The 15861-nt window shown below is 42.6% G+C and overlaps 1 protein-coding gene across 1 annotated transcript in view; it reads left to right on the plus strand.

Moving 5' to 3' along the window:
• The window catches only part of LOC134572452 (butyrophilin subfamily 2 member A1-like), a 36570-nt gene that overhangs the window by 7603 nt on the left and 13106 nt on the right, over positions 1-15861 (plus strand). Inside the window, exons 2-7 of the mRNA XM_063431431.1 lie at positions 5611-5854; positions 6416-6462; positions 7883-7953; positions 8452-8799; positions 9314-9586; positions 11008-11136. Of these exons, the coding sequence (XP_063287501.1) occupies positions 6446-6462; positions 7883-7953; positions 8452-8799; positions 9314-9586; positions 11008-11136 (838 nt within the window). The 5' untranslated portion in view covers positions 5611-5854; positions 6416-6445. The remainder of the gene's footprint in view (positions 1-5610; positions 5855-6415; positions 6463-7882; positions 7954-8451; positions 8800-9313; positions 9587-11007; positions 11137-15861) is intronic.

The following is a 15861-nucleotide window of genomic DNA, read 5'->3' on the forward strand; positions in this document are numbered from 1 at the left end:
GTCTTGGCTTGTTTAGGAGAAAATAGGCCAGTAAGCAATCTCTGGATGAGATGCAGAATTTCCATTATTTTCACGTTCTTCCAGCATCTACGGTCTTCATTGCCGCCATGTGGCGCTGGGATTGGGTCATCTCTTGCCTGAGCATTTCCATCTCTCTTTCCAGGCTAGTGATACGCACCTTGTGTGCAGTGGTGGTGACTTCGGTATTGTGGAGGCGCACAGACACCCCATTGATTTCTTCTTTAAATGAGGCAATGTCAGCTGTGATACTTCATTGAACTTCATCTAGAAGGGCTTTCAGCGTTCCCTCCATGACCAGAGGGCTTCCCCTCTGCACCGGAGGCTGTTCTGCTCTTTTTTTTGTGGCTATTAGCTCAGAGCCCTTTAGGTCGGCCAGAGAGTCATCACTGGATGAACGGAAGGGCACATCCGAGAGCGGCGCAATGTCTGGCCTTGGGGGGTCGATGAGATCCGCGGTAAATGGTTTTTTTTTGGCCTCTGTTTTTTGCTTTTGCGCCCCATATTGTAGGTGGAGTAGGATGCACTTGATGAGGTCAGTTGCAGTAAGTAAGGTAAGGTTTTTTGATGTTTTTAGTATCGATTAGGGTTCAAACAGTATGGCTGCTGGCTCCGTCTCCTGAAATTTTGAAAATTTATCCAATTTAAGCATCACAAAGTACTTATAACAGTCACTTCCCATGAATATCTGTGTATGGGGTTGAACCCCAATCTCTCTTTTGAACAACATGTCTACAATCCAAACTTGGTACTTGGTACAGATTCAGAATACATTCTGCTGTGATCTTCCCATAAGAAAAACGATTGTGCTGCAAATGTTAATATTCATCTGCATCTCACTAAATTTGGAACTCACGTCATTTTTTTACCCCAGTATAACTATGTTGGAACTCTTAAAACCAGACATCCTTTTCACCTTAATTGACTTATTCATAGCTTCTCATCTGGAAAATTAAAACAGTATGAGCAAGTATGAGCAGTATGCGCATTCTTGCTGCCTCTACCCCTACTTCCTCCATTCCACTTCTTGTTCCATACATTCCTTTCCATTCCTTGAAAAATTCTGTCAAGAAGCCTTTACTTATAGATGTGATATATAGCCCGTTTTAGAATATCAAATCTGTCACCAATCTAAAGTCCTTGAAAATATCAATAAGCAACCTGTCACGATATCTAGTGACCCAATGTAACGGAGCTCTTTGTACTCCGACCGAGTACCCCCGTTGATGGATGCTCCTAGTGCTTCCCGAGGGCTCCAAGCACTTCTCCAGACAGCATAAGCACTGCAGACCGAACCTCTCTTCCTGCAGAGAGGGAAGCTGAAACAAGCTCTTAAAAGAGCTTAGTGATTATAGCTGGGGGAGTATACAGAGTATAGCAATCCCCCAGTGTAGATGCAGCAGTATCCCCCAATCATGAGACAAGGCTCTATGTTGAGGGTCAAAACAGGAACAGACAGAGCTGTGGCTTTATTGCTTTTATATACACATTTTACACATAAAGTACCACCCACAGGGTTTTGTGGAACAGCCAATCAAACACGTAATATACACTAAAACACTGCCATTCATTCCAGCAAAATCCTCCCCTCTGCCTGTGATATAAATCCTGAACACAATGGGCTAACGTAATTATCACAGGCAGGAAAATACACAGTTTTACACAATATTCATAACTTTAAAAGTATACATCACATTCACTTACATTTTCAAAACCAGCATACTCCAAATACAAACATACTCAAAAATCAGACAATTCCCTCCAGTGGTTTAAAAGTTTTTTTTTTTTGTAAATCTCTTTATTTGTTGGTTGTAGGATAAGATAACAAGTCGGCTCGCAGGCCGTCATGAAAAAACAATTGACATACAAATGTGGTTTCGGACAATTTGAATCATAAATCATCATTCCAAGTAGCAGAGCTCCATTATATTGTTGCGATTTGTTTCATTTTCCCTCTTTTTTTTTTTTTTTTTTTGGGATAATACAACTAAGGGAAATATAACAGGAGGGTTAGGCTCGCAGGCCTTTGGTAATGACAAACGTTGTTTCAAGACATGTAAGGGGAGTAGAACGGGGAGGTTAGGCTCGCAGGCCTTCAGTGGTTTAAAAGTTAGGTCAAAGTCCTTTGTGACCAACTGCAAGCATGGCTTTCCTGCCCAAACCAGTTCCACAGAGTTAGGCTGTGCGAGATAATTGGCTTAACTGGGTGTGGTAAGCCAACTATCTCCAGGTACAGAAAATATCTCTATTCACAACAGCAAAAATACACAAAAATACATAATTCCTATCATACTGAACAGAACCCCCACATTCAACCTATCCCCAGATGGCTTGAGAGCTCAATATATCCAAACAGCGCTCAGATCCCACAAACACAGTCAAATCGCCATGGGGTTTAAGTTTAGCATGAGCTGATGAGAGGGGGGCATAGTCATGAGGCAGGAGGCTGGTAATCGGGCTTCTCCAGAACCCAGGGAAGCAGGGCAATTTGTCATAAAAGAAAATAGGGAGAAAAGGCGTTTTGTAACACAGGTTTCTCCAGGACCTAGTGGTGAGGTTAGTTTCGCCACACCCAACACCCAGAGTGAATATATGATAATAGATTAGACCCTTTTACCGGCCCTTAGAATGGCCGGGTTATACATTGTCAGAACAAGAATGGTCAGGGACAAAACGAGTCAGGGAAGCCAGAAATAAGGGAAGCGAAAAACCAATAGCAGAGTCAGGTGAACAGAACGGAGAATAGTCAGGAGAAAAACAAATTTAACAAAACAAAATAGACACAGAATAAAACGCACTCTTGGGAACTGAAAACAGAAACCACAACAGGGCAATGACTAGCACCCTAAATGTTCTTTATATAGTCTATGCCTTTAATTGATAGCCATGCCCCCAAAACGGTTGAATTAGAACGTTTTGGTAGGTCGTGACATCATTAGTGTCATAAAAGGGGGCGGGGCTACATCGTCCACCGTTGGAACTGCTGGTGAAATGAGAGGGACCGTGGAAAGGGTCCCTTTACCCGTTCAGGGACCTCCACAGGTTGTATAACAGCCTGGGCCACATAAGGTAATGTGACACAACTGTACTCATTGGAAATGTGTAATTGTCTTTCATTGTCTATTGTATGTATAAAACTGCATTTATACTTTTATTGTGTACGTCTCCTATTATATGTGTAAAATTGCATTTGTATATGCTTTCCCAGACATATTGGAAAAGTAGAAGAAATGTCGCTGTTTCCTTCCTGGGAAAATGTTATGCATAAGTAATTTTTACAAGATGGAATACGTGCTGCTCCTTTTGGAGAAACAAAAACTATTAGATTAATTTCTTTTTTTTTAATACTTTATTTTTGGTTGAAGCATTTGACATACACATTGCACTCAACAGGTTATGCCATATACCTATACGATTTCACAGTTTGTTTAGTGGTATTACATCCCTGTGTATTGTTAGTCACCTTCTAGCTTGGCCTACTGTATCGTCAAAATGCGTTAATTTTTATTTGTTATTATAAGCGTTATGTAGTCTAGTAAACATGTAACGAACAAAAATAGGCTGAAGTAGCCAAACTTGCCTACATCGGCTATTGTATTGTTAGTCTCTAACCTGCCGTCCGGTAGAGTACTCGGTACCCGTATTCCTGTGACTGTGCGTATGTCATAAATTGCTGATTACTTGTTACTTGTATCTACATGTATTGTTTTCCCAGCAACCTTTGCTACTACCGGACAGGCGAGAGCCAAGAGTAGAGTGAAGTGGTAAAGGTCAGTGAAACAAAGTTAGGTAGAAAGGGAAGAGTTGAGAGAGGGATAGGAAAGTAGAAAGGTACCAGGTGCACCAGGTCCGGGGATGCTAGTGTGGCTCCATGACTGGCTATTCGGTTCGAGGATGTGCAAAGTTTGCAGGAGGGAGTACAGCGTAGGCTGATGCTCGGGTGGTCCCGAGCATTTTACTATAATTTTACTATTGAAGTCAAGCTAATTCGCTAGGTCCAGGGTTCCCACAGTTTTTCGAAGCGTGACATGGACCCTCGTACCCTAGCTGTCAGACTGCCCATAAGGTATACCTCTTTTATGTTTGCGAGTACCGCTCCAATAGGGGGGGGTTTCTGCCTTTAACCACGCCTGCGCCAGGGTCCTCCTGGCAGCCAGGGTAACTTTGTGTAGTAGCCTTTGCTCTCTTTTCGTCCAGTCATCAAGAGGCCTATTCAGTAGATATGTCCAGGGGCTTAAGTCAGGTGCTCTATGGAAAATATTAGTGAGTAGGTCTTGCGTTGCTTTCCAGTAAAGCTGTACCCCCTGGGCATTCCCACCACATGTGGAGGTACGTGCCTCTAAGGCGGCAGCCCCTCCAACACTCGTCAGTCGGTGTTTTACCCATTCAGTGTAATTTTACTGGTGTGGTGTACCACCTGAACATTGTTTTGTATGCCTGTTCCTGAAGAGACACACATATGGACGCTGCGTTGTTGGCCTCCCAAATGTCCCTCCACGCCACACCTTCGAGTACCTCTCCTAGTTCTTTTTCCCAGGTATCCGCGTATGTGAGCGTGCCCCATTCTGTAGTTTCTGAACTAAGGTGTGCGTATAGTGTGGATATGAGGCCTAGGTGTGTGGATTCATTTAGGCACGTTTTCTCAAAGAAGGAAAGCTGTTTGTACATGTGGCAGCTGTTTGTACATGTGGTTGTTTTACAAAGTCCCTGATCTGTAAGAAGCGGAAGAAGTCCGCAGGGGTGAGGTGCGTTGACTGTTGTAAGTGTTCGAATGTGATTTGTGTGTTATCTGAGAACATGTGGCAAATTCTCTGTAGTCCTGCCTTTTCTAAGTTGGTGTAGTCCCTTGGCGTCATACCTGGGGGAAAAGCCCTATTTCTTAGTAACGGGGTTAAAGGAGATGGGTTGGAAGCTAGTTTGTATTTGTGGGCTGTGATGTCCCGTATTCTGAGGGAATTTAGTATCGTCGGGCAGTTTGTGCGTAAGATCGGTCTGTGCTCTTTTGGCACCCACATGTGGTATTGTGGTAAGTCTGCCCCTGTTAATGAAGATTCTAGGTCTACCCACTTCCTTACTTCTAGCGGGGGGCGTGCCACATCGCCACTTGCGCAAGTTGGGCTGCTAAATAATAGAAATAAAGATGCGGTAATCCCAAGCCCCCTCTTTGTTTTTGTCTGAATAGGATGTTTCTTGATATTCGATGTCTCTTGTTTTGCCATATAAAGTTTCCTATTGCCCGCTGTAGTGGTGCTAGAGTGGATTTGGTGATCTTGATGGGTATCGCTTGGAAAAGGAACAATATGCAAAGCAGAATGTTCATCTTTACTGCGTGAATACGCCCTATCCATGAGATAGGCTTATTTGTCCATTTTTCGAGATCTGAGGTAAGTTTAGTCAATAGTTCAGGCGGTATAATTTAGATGGGTCATCCGTATTAGATTCATTTCTATGAATCAATCAATAATGGATGAGTTGGTCTAAATATTATCTAACATGCATGACAATGAAAGGAATCTCAGCGTATCTTTCCTAGTATAATATTTTATAAAGACATATGATTTTAGCATCGTAATTTACTTTCATTGTTTTCAGATTACTGCGGGACTTTATGTTCCATAATGACAAAAAAATATTGATTTCATTGTGGAAGGAAAGATGGGACACAGAAGTGGGAGATACACTTTGAGAAACCCAATTAACGGTGTACAGTGTTAAGGTTTGGAATTGTGATAATGCACAATTAAGAGGACTCACAGGAAAAAAACAACCACAACTGGACTGTTTATCACATCCAGAATTATATGTGAGTCTAGTAAAACTACCCACCAACAAAATTGTAAGTGGTTTTAACGGTTTGGAATGAATGTATATTTACTTACTACTAAGGACATGTTGTTTTAAAAAATATCAGTGCAATATTTATTTGGAATTATTTATTTGGAATATGGGAAGTACAGCTGTCAAATAAGCTAATGGTAGATTTCATAAAAATGTAATTTTGCTAATTTTGTTATTTGTCCGACCATTATAGAAATATTGAGGTAATGAAAATCATTAGACGGCATAGATTATCCCCTATATTGCAATATTTTATAGAGTCTGATATATTAGTATAAAAGCAAAACTAAAATTTTTCTCACACATATTAGGTGTGACTAAAACAGATACAAATTATAAAATACTCTCTTTATAAGTCTTTGCAAGAACCCTAATGGTAGAAGTACAATTTACTAAAAAAATGGCACGCCCTATGTGAATCCTCATAAATATATATTTTTAGTGTACAACACAAGATATAATCATAATCAGCTAAGGATACTTTTTTGGATTTTGGAATAATACAATGATCATATTGCTTCTAAATTTACTCAAATGTCTTTGTTGTCTACATTTATAGGTCCTTGTCTCATTGTTCAAAAAGGTTTTCATGATGCTTCAAAACAGGTACAGTAGATCTCATGATACATAGATAATTTAGCACTCCTGGGAACTAGAGAGGTGGCACCAGCGTTCACCGGTGTAGGGGGTGGGGAGCTCATGCAGGTGGAGGTTCGGGGATGTGGGTGCCGGGAGTTTTTTTCTTTGCCTCCTAATCCGGTAAACAGAATCCCGAACCCTTCCCCCGGTATGACACTCTTTAGGTGGGAGTGGTCTCCCCGACTGGAAAAGGTGCTTTATGGCCCCATGCAGGATTTTTCCACACGTTCCTGCTTGATTCTGCTTGACGGCATTCCAACCCTCCCCTCCCCCTACCCGTTCCCCTTCACCACCCCTCCCACCCTCTCCCCTCTCTACCCTTCCTTCTGCTTGCATACACGTTCTATGTACTAGGCAGATTCCAGATAACTGTACTAGGAGTACCTCCTAGAGGGTATCATCGCCGTAGATAAGGAGGGCTGATCAGATGGTTATCGCTCATCAGGAAGGGGGGGAATCTTATGTTTAACGCTGTTGTTACTCTATTCTCCTTCTTTCAATTACTATTCAGTTATCTATTATATTTTACAAATATGGTGCCCCCATTATTGTGTGTATTCAAACTGTTTTAGAAAGGTTTACATTTGTACCTGCAATTTACAGGGTGGTGCTCATTGTTTTTTTTTTTTAGTTTTACAAAAAGTACAGATTTCAATAGAAATTGGCACCTTTATAAATTAAACTTGTTACACGCCCCTGGCTGTCAATCAGATCACCGGTTCTGTTAGTTCCTGGTTGTTTAGCTCAGTAGACTATCAATTGCCCAATGCACCTGCATTCCAAATTTATCATTTAGTTGCATTGAAAAGGCTGTGATTGGACAGCCACAGAGAGTCTAGACTAGATTAGAAGGGGAGGGCTTGCAAAGGCTTCAGACTAGAGATATGCACTTTTTGCAGACTGTTTTTGGATATACCTCCAATAAAAAAAAGGTATAATTAAATGCATGAATGCTTTTAGTGGGTTATTTGTAATTTGTTTATTTTGGATTTGGGTAGTGGATTGTCCCTTTAATTGTTAAAATCAAATAGCTCAACTGCTGGTATTTTCATCTTTACCTTTACTTTTTGTTTTGTTTGGGGAGGGGGTTTGATGGTGTTAAATACGCTGCTGGCACTTCTAGCCCAATGTAGGGGTGTTTACCCCACCACAGTCTATGTCAAGTTTTGAGTAGGCATAGGGTTGATTCAAGATTAATAATTAAAAAAAGAAATTACAGAAATAAACCTTGTACATTATTTACAAATAGTGCATGCCTTTACATCATTTGAAAAACAATCTTTTGAGCAATTTTTTTATATGCTAGTTTTCTTAGAATTTGTTTTCAAATTTAAACTGTTTACCATTTGCTATTTGTATTGCAATTCAATTTGTTTGTTCTCTGTAGGTTAACAAATCACTTATCCTACTTGCTGATTCTACTGCTATTCTTGTCTCAAATCCAGCATTCTCTATCAGGTATGTGAGTTACAGCAATTACTTTATCAGCAGCAGCTAGCCAACAATTAAGCCAAAAAAAAAAACTATTTGTGTATAATGCAGGCTATTATCGCTAATTCTGTTTACTGTTCCCTTCTTTTAACAAATTTGTGTTTGTACATTAAGTCATCCGACTGTAGTTACCTCTATTCAAAACCAGAGTGCCTCCATCTTGACTCCATGTTAATCAGTGTTATAAGCTCTGCTCTTTGCACCTTTTGGTGAGCCTGGGAAGTGAAAAAAAGTTAGAGTTGCAGTCCTCAATACATTGAAGGCATGTACCTCTCTAAACTCAGACTACCCCTACCCCACTCAAACATGTATACAGCTAACTCTAAATTCCCAGGGTTATTCACTAACTTCACATTGAATGCCAAAGTAGCATATAGCCATTTTCAGCTATTATTACCATGAATTTGAATTCACTTAGAACAGTCAATTATATTCACTTAAGTGAAAATTCTTTATCATTCACAGATCGATTTATTGTAATTGCTACTAAAACACCTATCAGCGCTACAATTGGTTCAGACGTCATTTTATCGTTTCATCTCTCGCCTGAAATCAATGCTGAAAATATGGAGATTGGAATTTCTAGATCTTCATCTACAGAATTTGTATTTTTGTATCGCCGTGGTCAAGAGGTGACTGGAAGTCAAATAGAAGAATACAAAGGAAGAACAAAGCTTGTAACGGAACATTTAAAAATGGGGGAAATCTCTTTGCTAATCCGTGATGTTGGCCCATTTGACAATGGCATATACTATTGTTTTGTTCAGTCTGATAATTACTATAATGAAAACAGCTTGGAGCTCATATTAACCAGTAAGTTTTTGTTTTTTTTTGTTCTTGTGCTCTTTTATATGATTAAGCAACCTCGTTGATTATGAACACGTATACATATTCTAATTAATTCATTAAATATTTTGAAAATCCAAGCTTTCTACTACAACAGTAGACATCACAAAATAACTTCAGTAGACATACAAATGTGTGTCACTGCAAGAAAACCAACCTTAAAAGTAGGACATTGAAATGTGTTCACCCTCACAAATATTTCTAGATCACAAATCCTATCATTCAGTAATTCTGCCAGAGAAACGATGTAGAGTAGGTATTTGACATCACTGATGCAAATGTTTTCTTGAAGTTGAGTGGATTAGTACATGGGAATTTTGAACCCTTTCTTGTCTTGCTAATCACACATCTGCTTGTGTTGTGTTTGATTTTTTTTAATTAACATTATTAATTAATGCTACTCTAACTCTATATTATACTTAACCTGGGCTTGATAACAAGAGAACCCAAAGTCATGTTGTTTTCCTTCTCATTTACACAGTGTTGGGCACTGGCCCTGTGATTCGAATAACTGATAATGATAAAGGCATTACAGCTGTGTGTGAATCTAACGGTTGGTATCCTAAGCCTACAGTTCTGTGGAAGGACAATCTAGGAAAACCATTGGACAATTCAAATGAGTTGAGCACGGAAGACGAATCAAGATTGTTATCAGTCCATTCTTTCATAAACGTCAACCCCAATAACCCAACATTTTGCAACTTCAGATCTGTGTTGTTAAATATACAAAATCAACCAGGAATAAGGATTTCAGGTCAGTGAATTATATTTAAAAATAAAATAAAATGCTGTGTAAATAGAAGTTTTATGTTAGGAACATAATATCCTCTTGTTCCTTTCCACCTAAATTAGTCATCATTTATGTTTAAAGTAGCACTGTCATGCCGAACTTACCTTTCCTCAATCTCTTCCTCTTCTCCCCCTGTCTCAGGATCTGTTCTTCATTTCTTCCTGTCTTCTTTAGTTTTCTTTAAAATCATAAGACAAAGTAGGGACTCTTTGCCTTATGGAGGTTTCCTCCGCTTGACCAGCTCTGACCAGCGGAGGAGCAAAGTGTGCTTCATTTCCGCTGGTCAGAGCAATTTTCCCACAATCCTTAGCTTTCCTCCCTCTTCCCACAATGCATCATGTCAGTTTTGCCGAACATCCTGTCACTTAGACAGAATGCCGGCAAAACTGCCACGAATGAGAAGAGTTTCTCCATTCGTGTTAGGATGCAATTCGGGACTTTGTTCGGATCGCAATTTCATTCAAATGAATGAAACTCCAATCCTATTCGTGTTGTGGCTGCATCTTGCAGACGCTTGGTAGATAACTCCCTAATTCCCACAGTATCAGGGAGCTATCTGCCTGTAGCTGCTCACTGTTTAAAAAAAAACAAAAAAAATACTAACCGCTCCCCCCTCCCCCCACCTGCGTGGGCGGGTGGGGGCCCCCTAAATAACAATTAGGGGGGGGACCTATTGTCCTCCCCCCCGGCCCCCACCCATGGGCGACGGGTGGGGGCCCTAAATGAGCGGGGGGGGCTACTGTCCTCCCCTCCCCCGGCCCCCACCCCTGCGTGGCGGGTGGGGGCCCTAAATAAGGATAAGGGGGGACCTACTGTCCTCCCCCTGGCCCCCACCCCTGAGCGGTGGGTGGGGGCCCTATATAAGAATGGTGGGGGGGGACCTACTGTCCTCCCCCCGGGCCCCCACCCCAGAGCGGTGGGTGGGGGCCCTAAAAAACAATACGGGGGGGACCTACTGTCCTCCCCCCTGGCCCCCACCCACCAAAGAACTTTCCCACGCTGTGTAAAATGACACAGAGCACTGTGATTGGTTAGATTCCAAGCCCACCAATCAGAGTGCTCTTTGTCATTTTACACAGCGTGGGAAAATTCCAAAGAACTTTCCCAAGCTGACACAGAGCACTGTGATTGGATGGATTTCAAGCCACCCAATCAAGTGCTCTGTGTCATTTTACACAGCGTGGGGAAATTCTAATAAATACTAATAAAAATTGGGTACTTTTGTCAGACGTGGAAATATTTGAACAATAGACCAGATTCCCATAGCTTCACTCAGAAAGACAACTGTAGTGATTTTTATAGTAAACATCTAATACTATTTATTAAAAAATAATGGTGCTGTATTTAAAAAAATATATATTGTATTTTCTTTCCTTTTCCGACAGATACTTTGTACAACAGAGTGGACCGTTGTTTTACTTCTTTGATTTTTATATATGCCGTATTGCTTTTATTCATTTTACCCATCATGTATGGTTTGCATAAAGTTAGAACACTGAAAGCCAAACTGAAAGGTAATTAAAATAAGTAAAGTACATAATAATGTATAAGATAATGCAGAACACAAGAAAGGGCTATTTTGCATTGAAAGTTATGTGTAAAAAAAAGGATAACTGAACATGTTGTTATAATGTTGGAACTCAAATAACATAAAACACAATGATCAAGGAGCTACAAGTGGAATATTTGAAGGTGTTGGTGTAAGCATTAACTGTGCAGAATAATTTTTTAAGGGTTAGTAACTGTACCGCTAAGAGGAGGGGGTGCCCCTGAATAACAAACTCAAATAATAGAGAGATAGTGTTTCCAAACTGTTGAAAGAAATCGAGCATCAAGAGAAAATGAATCCCAAAAGTTTGAGGACTATGAGGCAATAAAAGAACGTGGAAATGAGGAAGAGCTCGGTATTTGTCTGCAGATATTATAATGAACAGATCCTTATGGGATGGATGTGTTAAAGATCCAAACTTTATAGAAATACATCTGTTAATGTTAAAGTGGCTGTTGTTTCTAGTGTTGTTGCGAACCCGAAATTTCCGTTTCGCGAACGGCGAACGCGAACTTCCTCAAATGTTCGCGAACCGGCGAACCGCCATTGACTTCAATGGGCAGGCGAATTTTAAAACCAACAGGGACTCTTTCTGGCCACAAAAGTGATGGAAAAGTTGTTTCAAGGGGACTAACACCTGGACTGTGGCATGCCGGAGGGGGATCCATGGCAAAACTCCCATGGAAAATTACACAGTTGATGCAGAGTCTGCTTTTAATCCATAAAGGGCAGAAATCACCTAACATTGACACCTGTCCTCAAAGCCCCTGATACACACTGACACAGAGCAGAATAGAGACTGTTCCCCGTCCTCAGAGACCATGATACACACTGACACAGAGCAGAATAGAGACTGTTACCCCTACATAGGGTCACTTGGCAGATATGGCGGGGTCGTGGGAGGGGGAGGATGACTTTCACCTCTTCCCCTGTTAGATTCCCGTTGTGCTGTGACATCACCCTTATACGCTGTGTAAAGCATACTATTTAATTTGATCAGCATGGCCACTTGAGTTTTCATGCTGCTTGTAGTTTATATATGGTTCACAAAAATCAAACAAACGATAAAGTAAACATGTAAGGATTCAGAATATTCTTTCAAACCCTTACACATTGTGTGTACGTACTTTTTGTCTTAAGTTTGTGGCTTCAAAGAGGTTCACGTTGTTTCTATGATGTGCATAACATGTTCTTGTAAATGTTTGTTCAATTTTTCCTGGAATTGTAATTTTTGAATCTGAATAAAGAGAGTCAAATCCCTGATACACACTGACACAGAGCGGAATAGAGACTGTTCCCCCTACATAGGGTCACTTGGCAGATATGGATTGACACCTGTCCTCAAAACCCCTGATACACACTGACACAGAGCAGAATAGAGACTGTTCCCCCTACATAGGGTCACTTGGCAGATATGGATTGACACCTGTCCTCAAAACCCCTGATACACACTGACACAGAGCAGAATAGGGACTGTTCCCCCTACATAGGGTCACTTGGCAGATATGGATTGACACCTGTCCTCAAAACCCCTGATACACACTGACACAGAGCAGAATAGGGACTGTTCCCCCTACATAGGGTCACTTGGCAGATATGGATTGACACCTGTCCTCAAAACCCCTGATACACACTGACACAGAGCAGAATAGAGACTGTTCCCCCTACATAGGGTCACTTGGCAGATATGGATTGACACCTGTCCTCAAAACCCCTGATACACACTGACACAGAGCAGAATAGGGACTGTTCCCCCTACATAGGGTCACTTGGCAGATATGGATTGACACCTGTCCTCAAAGCCCCTGATACACACTGACACAGAGCAGAATAGAGACTGTTCCCTGTCCACAGAGACCATGATACACACTGACACAGAGCAGAATAGAGACTGTTCCCCGTCCACAGAGACCATGATACACACTGACACAGAGCAGAATAGAGACTGTTCCTCCTACATAGGGTCACTTGGCAGGTATGGATTGACACCTGTCCTCAAAGCCCCTGATACACACTGACACAGAGCAGAATAGAGACTGTTCCCTGTCCACAGAGACCATGATACACACTGACACAGAGCAGAATAGAGACTGTTCCCCGTCCACAGAGACCATGATACACACTGACACAGAGCAGAATAGAGACTGTTCCCTGTCCACAGAGACCATGATACACACTGACACAGAGCAGAATAGGGACTGTTCCCCCTACATAGGGTCACTTGGCAGGTATGGATTGACACCTGTCCTCAAAGCCCATGATACACACTGGGGGGAGCTACTGTCCTCCCCAACCCCTGCGCGGTGGGTGGGGGCCATAAATCACAATGGGGGGGCCTACTTTCCTCCCCCCCGGCCCCCATCCCTGCGCGGTGGGTGGGGGGCATAAATCACAATGGGACGGACCTACTGATAGGAGTGGAGTATTGTTCATATCAGTTTAATACCTTCCGCGTCTCCTATCAGCGGACGTGTATATGGCAGCCATTTTAGGGACCGCACACCTGGGACCCGAGCAAGGTCACCTCGTTCAAGCTGCTCTGGTTCCTTGATGAGCCAGCTGCCCGTGAGTTAACATGTCCCGTGGAGAAGCACTCTGTCCTGTAAAGTCTCACCACAAAAAAAATTAAATAAATAACAGCACTCGGAGTGGTGAGTTTAGTAAATGTTCATATCAGTTTAATACCTTCCGCGTCTCCTATCAGTGGACATGTATATGGCAGCCATTTTAGGAACCGCACACCTGGGACCCGAGCAAGGTCACCTCTTCAACAGGCGACAAGATTTGGCCCTGTAAAACTCTCCTGGATATTATGTACAATTTCTATGGATATGGCATTGATTTATGTAACAGGGAGATGGAAGAAGATGCTTGGTCGGTCCTCTTACTTGAAATTTGGGGCACTGCGCGGGCAAGCTAATGTGCCACCAGATAGGATTGGTGAGTTTAGTATTATTGTTCTGATCAGTTTAATACGTTCCGCGTCTCCTATCAGTGGACGTGTAAATGGCAGCGATTTTTAATTGTGGAATCACCTCCCCTTTTTAGGCCAAGGTGGGCAGATGCTTATACCACTGGTATATTGGTGCCATCTTGGAGGATTTTTTTTTGGTTTGGTTTTTGAAGCCACAGTGCTGCACCAGTGGGCCTAAAAATTAGGCATGTACACATGCCTGAAAAATTTGGTATTGTTGCAGCCGCTGCTGTAGCAGCGGCCAGAAAAATTGATGTTTGTTTCACAGGCAGAAAGTGCCCTAAAACATGGAGGCTTGAACCCTAGTTGGTGGCGGATAAGTCACGCAAGTCAAACGTCATTCAGAGCTAAAATACAGCAGCGTGTGGACCATTTTTAGCCCAAGGCAGCTCATCTCATCAGGCCTTTTTTAATCGAATGTATCGCCCAGTGTCAGTCCCTTCGGGATCCATCCCTCATTCATCTTAATAAAGGTGAGGTAATCTAGACTTTTTTGACCTAGGCGACTTCTCTTCTCAGTGACAATACCTCCTGCTGCACTGAAGGTCCTTTCTGACAGGACACTTGAAGCGGGGCAGGCCAGAAGTTCTATCGCAAATTGGGATAGCTCAGGCCACAGGTCAAGCCTGCACACCCAGTAGTCAAGGGGTTCATCGCTCCTCAGAGTGTCGATATCTGCAGTTAAGGCGAGGTAGTCTGCTACCTGTCGGTCGAGTCGCTCTCTGAGGGTGGATCCCGAAGGGCTGTGGCGATGCATAGGACTTAAAAAGGTCCGCATGTCCTCCATCAACAACACGTCTTTAAAGCGTCCTGTCCTTGCCGGCGTGGTCGTGGGAGGAGGAGGAGGATGACTTCCACCTCTCCCCCTGTTAGATTCCCGTTGTGCTGTGACATCACCCTTATACGCTGTGTAAAGCATACTTTCTAATTTATTTTGCAAATGCTGCATCCTTTCCGACTTGTTGTAATTCGGTAACATTTCCGCCACTTTCTGCTTATACCGGGGGTCTAGTAGCGTGGACACCCAGTACAGGTCGTTCTCCTTCGGCCTTTTTATACGAGGGTCCCTCAACAGGCAGGACAGCATGAAAGACCCCATTTGCACAAGGTTGGATGCCGAGCTACTCATTTCCCGTTCCTCCTCCTCACTGATGTCATTGAAGGTATGTTCTTCCCCCCAGCCACGTACAACACCACGGGTACCAGATAGGTGACAAGGAGCACCCTGGGATGCCTGTTGTGTTTGGTCTTGCTCCTCCTCCTCCTCCTCCTCAAAGCTACAATCCTCCTCTGACTCCTCTTCCTCACAATCCTCTTCCAGCGTTGCCGCAGGTCCAGCAAGCGATGCTGATAAGGCTGTTTCTGGTGGTGATGGTGACCACAACTCTTCCTCTTCCTCTTCACGCTCATCTACAGCCTGATCCAGCACTCTTCGCAGGGCACGCTCCAGGAAGAAAACAAATGGTATGATGTCGCTGATGGTGCCTTCGTTGCGACTGACTAGGTTTGTCACCTCCTCAAAAGGACGCATGAGCGTCCAGTAACGTGGCAAAAAAATTCCCAGCTCCCCAGAGGCTGTCCTAGCACCCCGGTCATACAAATATTCATTAACAGCTTTTTCTTGTTGGAGCAGGCGGTCGAACATTAGGAGTGTGGAATTCCAACGTGTAGGGCTGTCGCAAATCAAGCGCCTCACTGGCATATTGTTTCGCCGCT

This window comes from Pelobates fuscus, chromosome 9 (genome assembly GCF_036172605.1).
Source record: "Pelobates fuscus isolate aPelFus1 chromosome 9, aPelFus1.pri, whole genome shotgun sequence".
NCBI classification, from domain to species: Eukaryota; Metazoa; Chordata; class Amphibia; order Anura; family Pelobatidae; genus Pelobates; species Pelobates fuscus.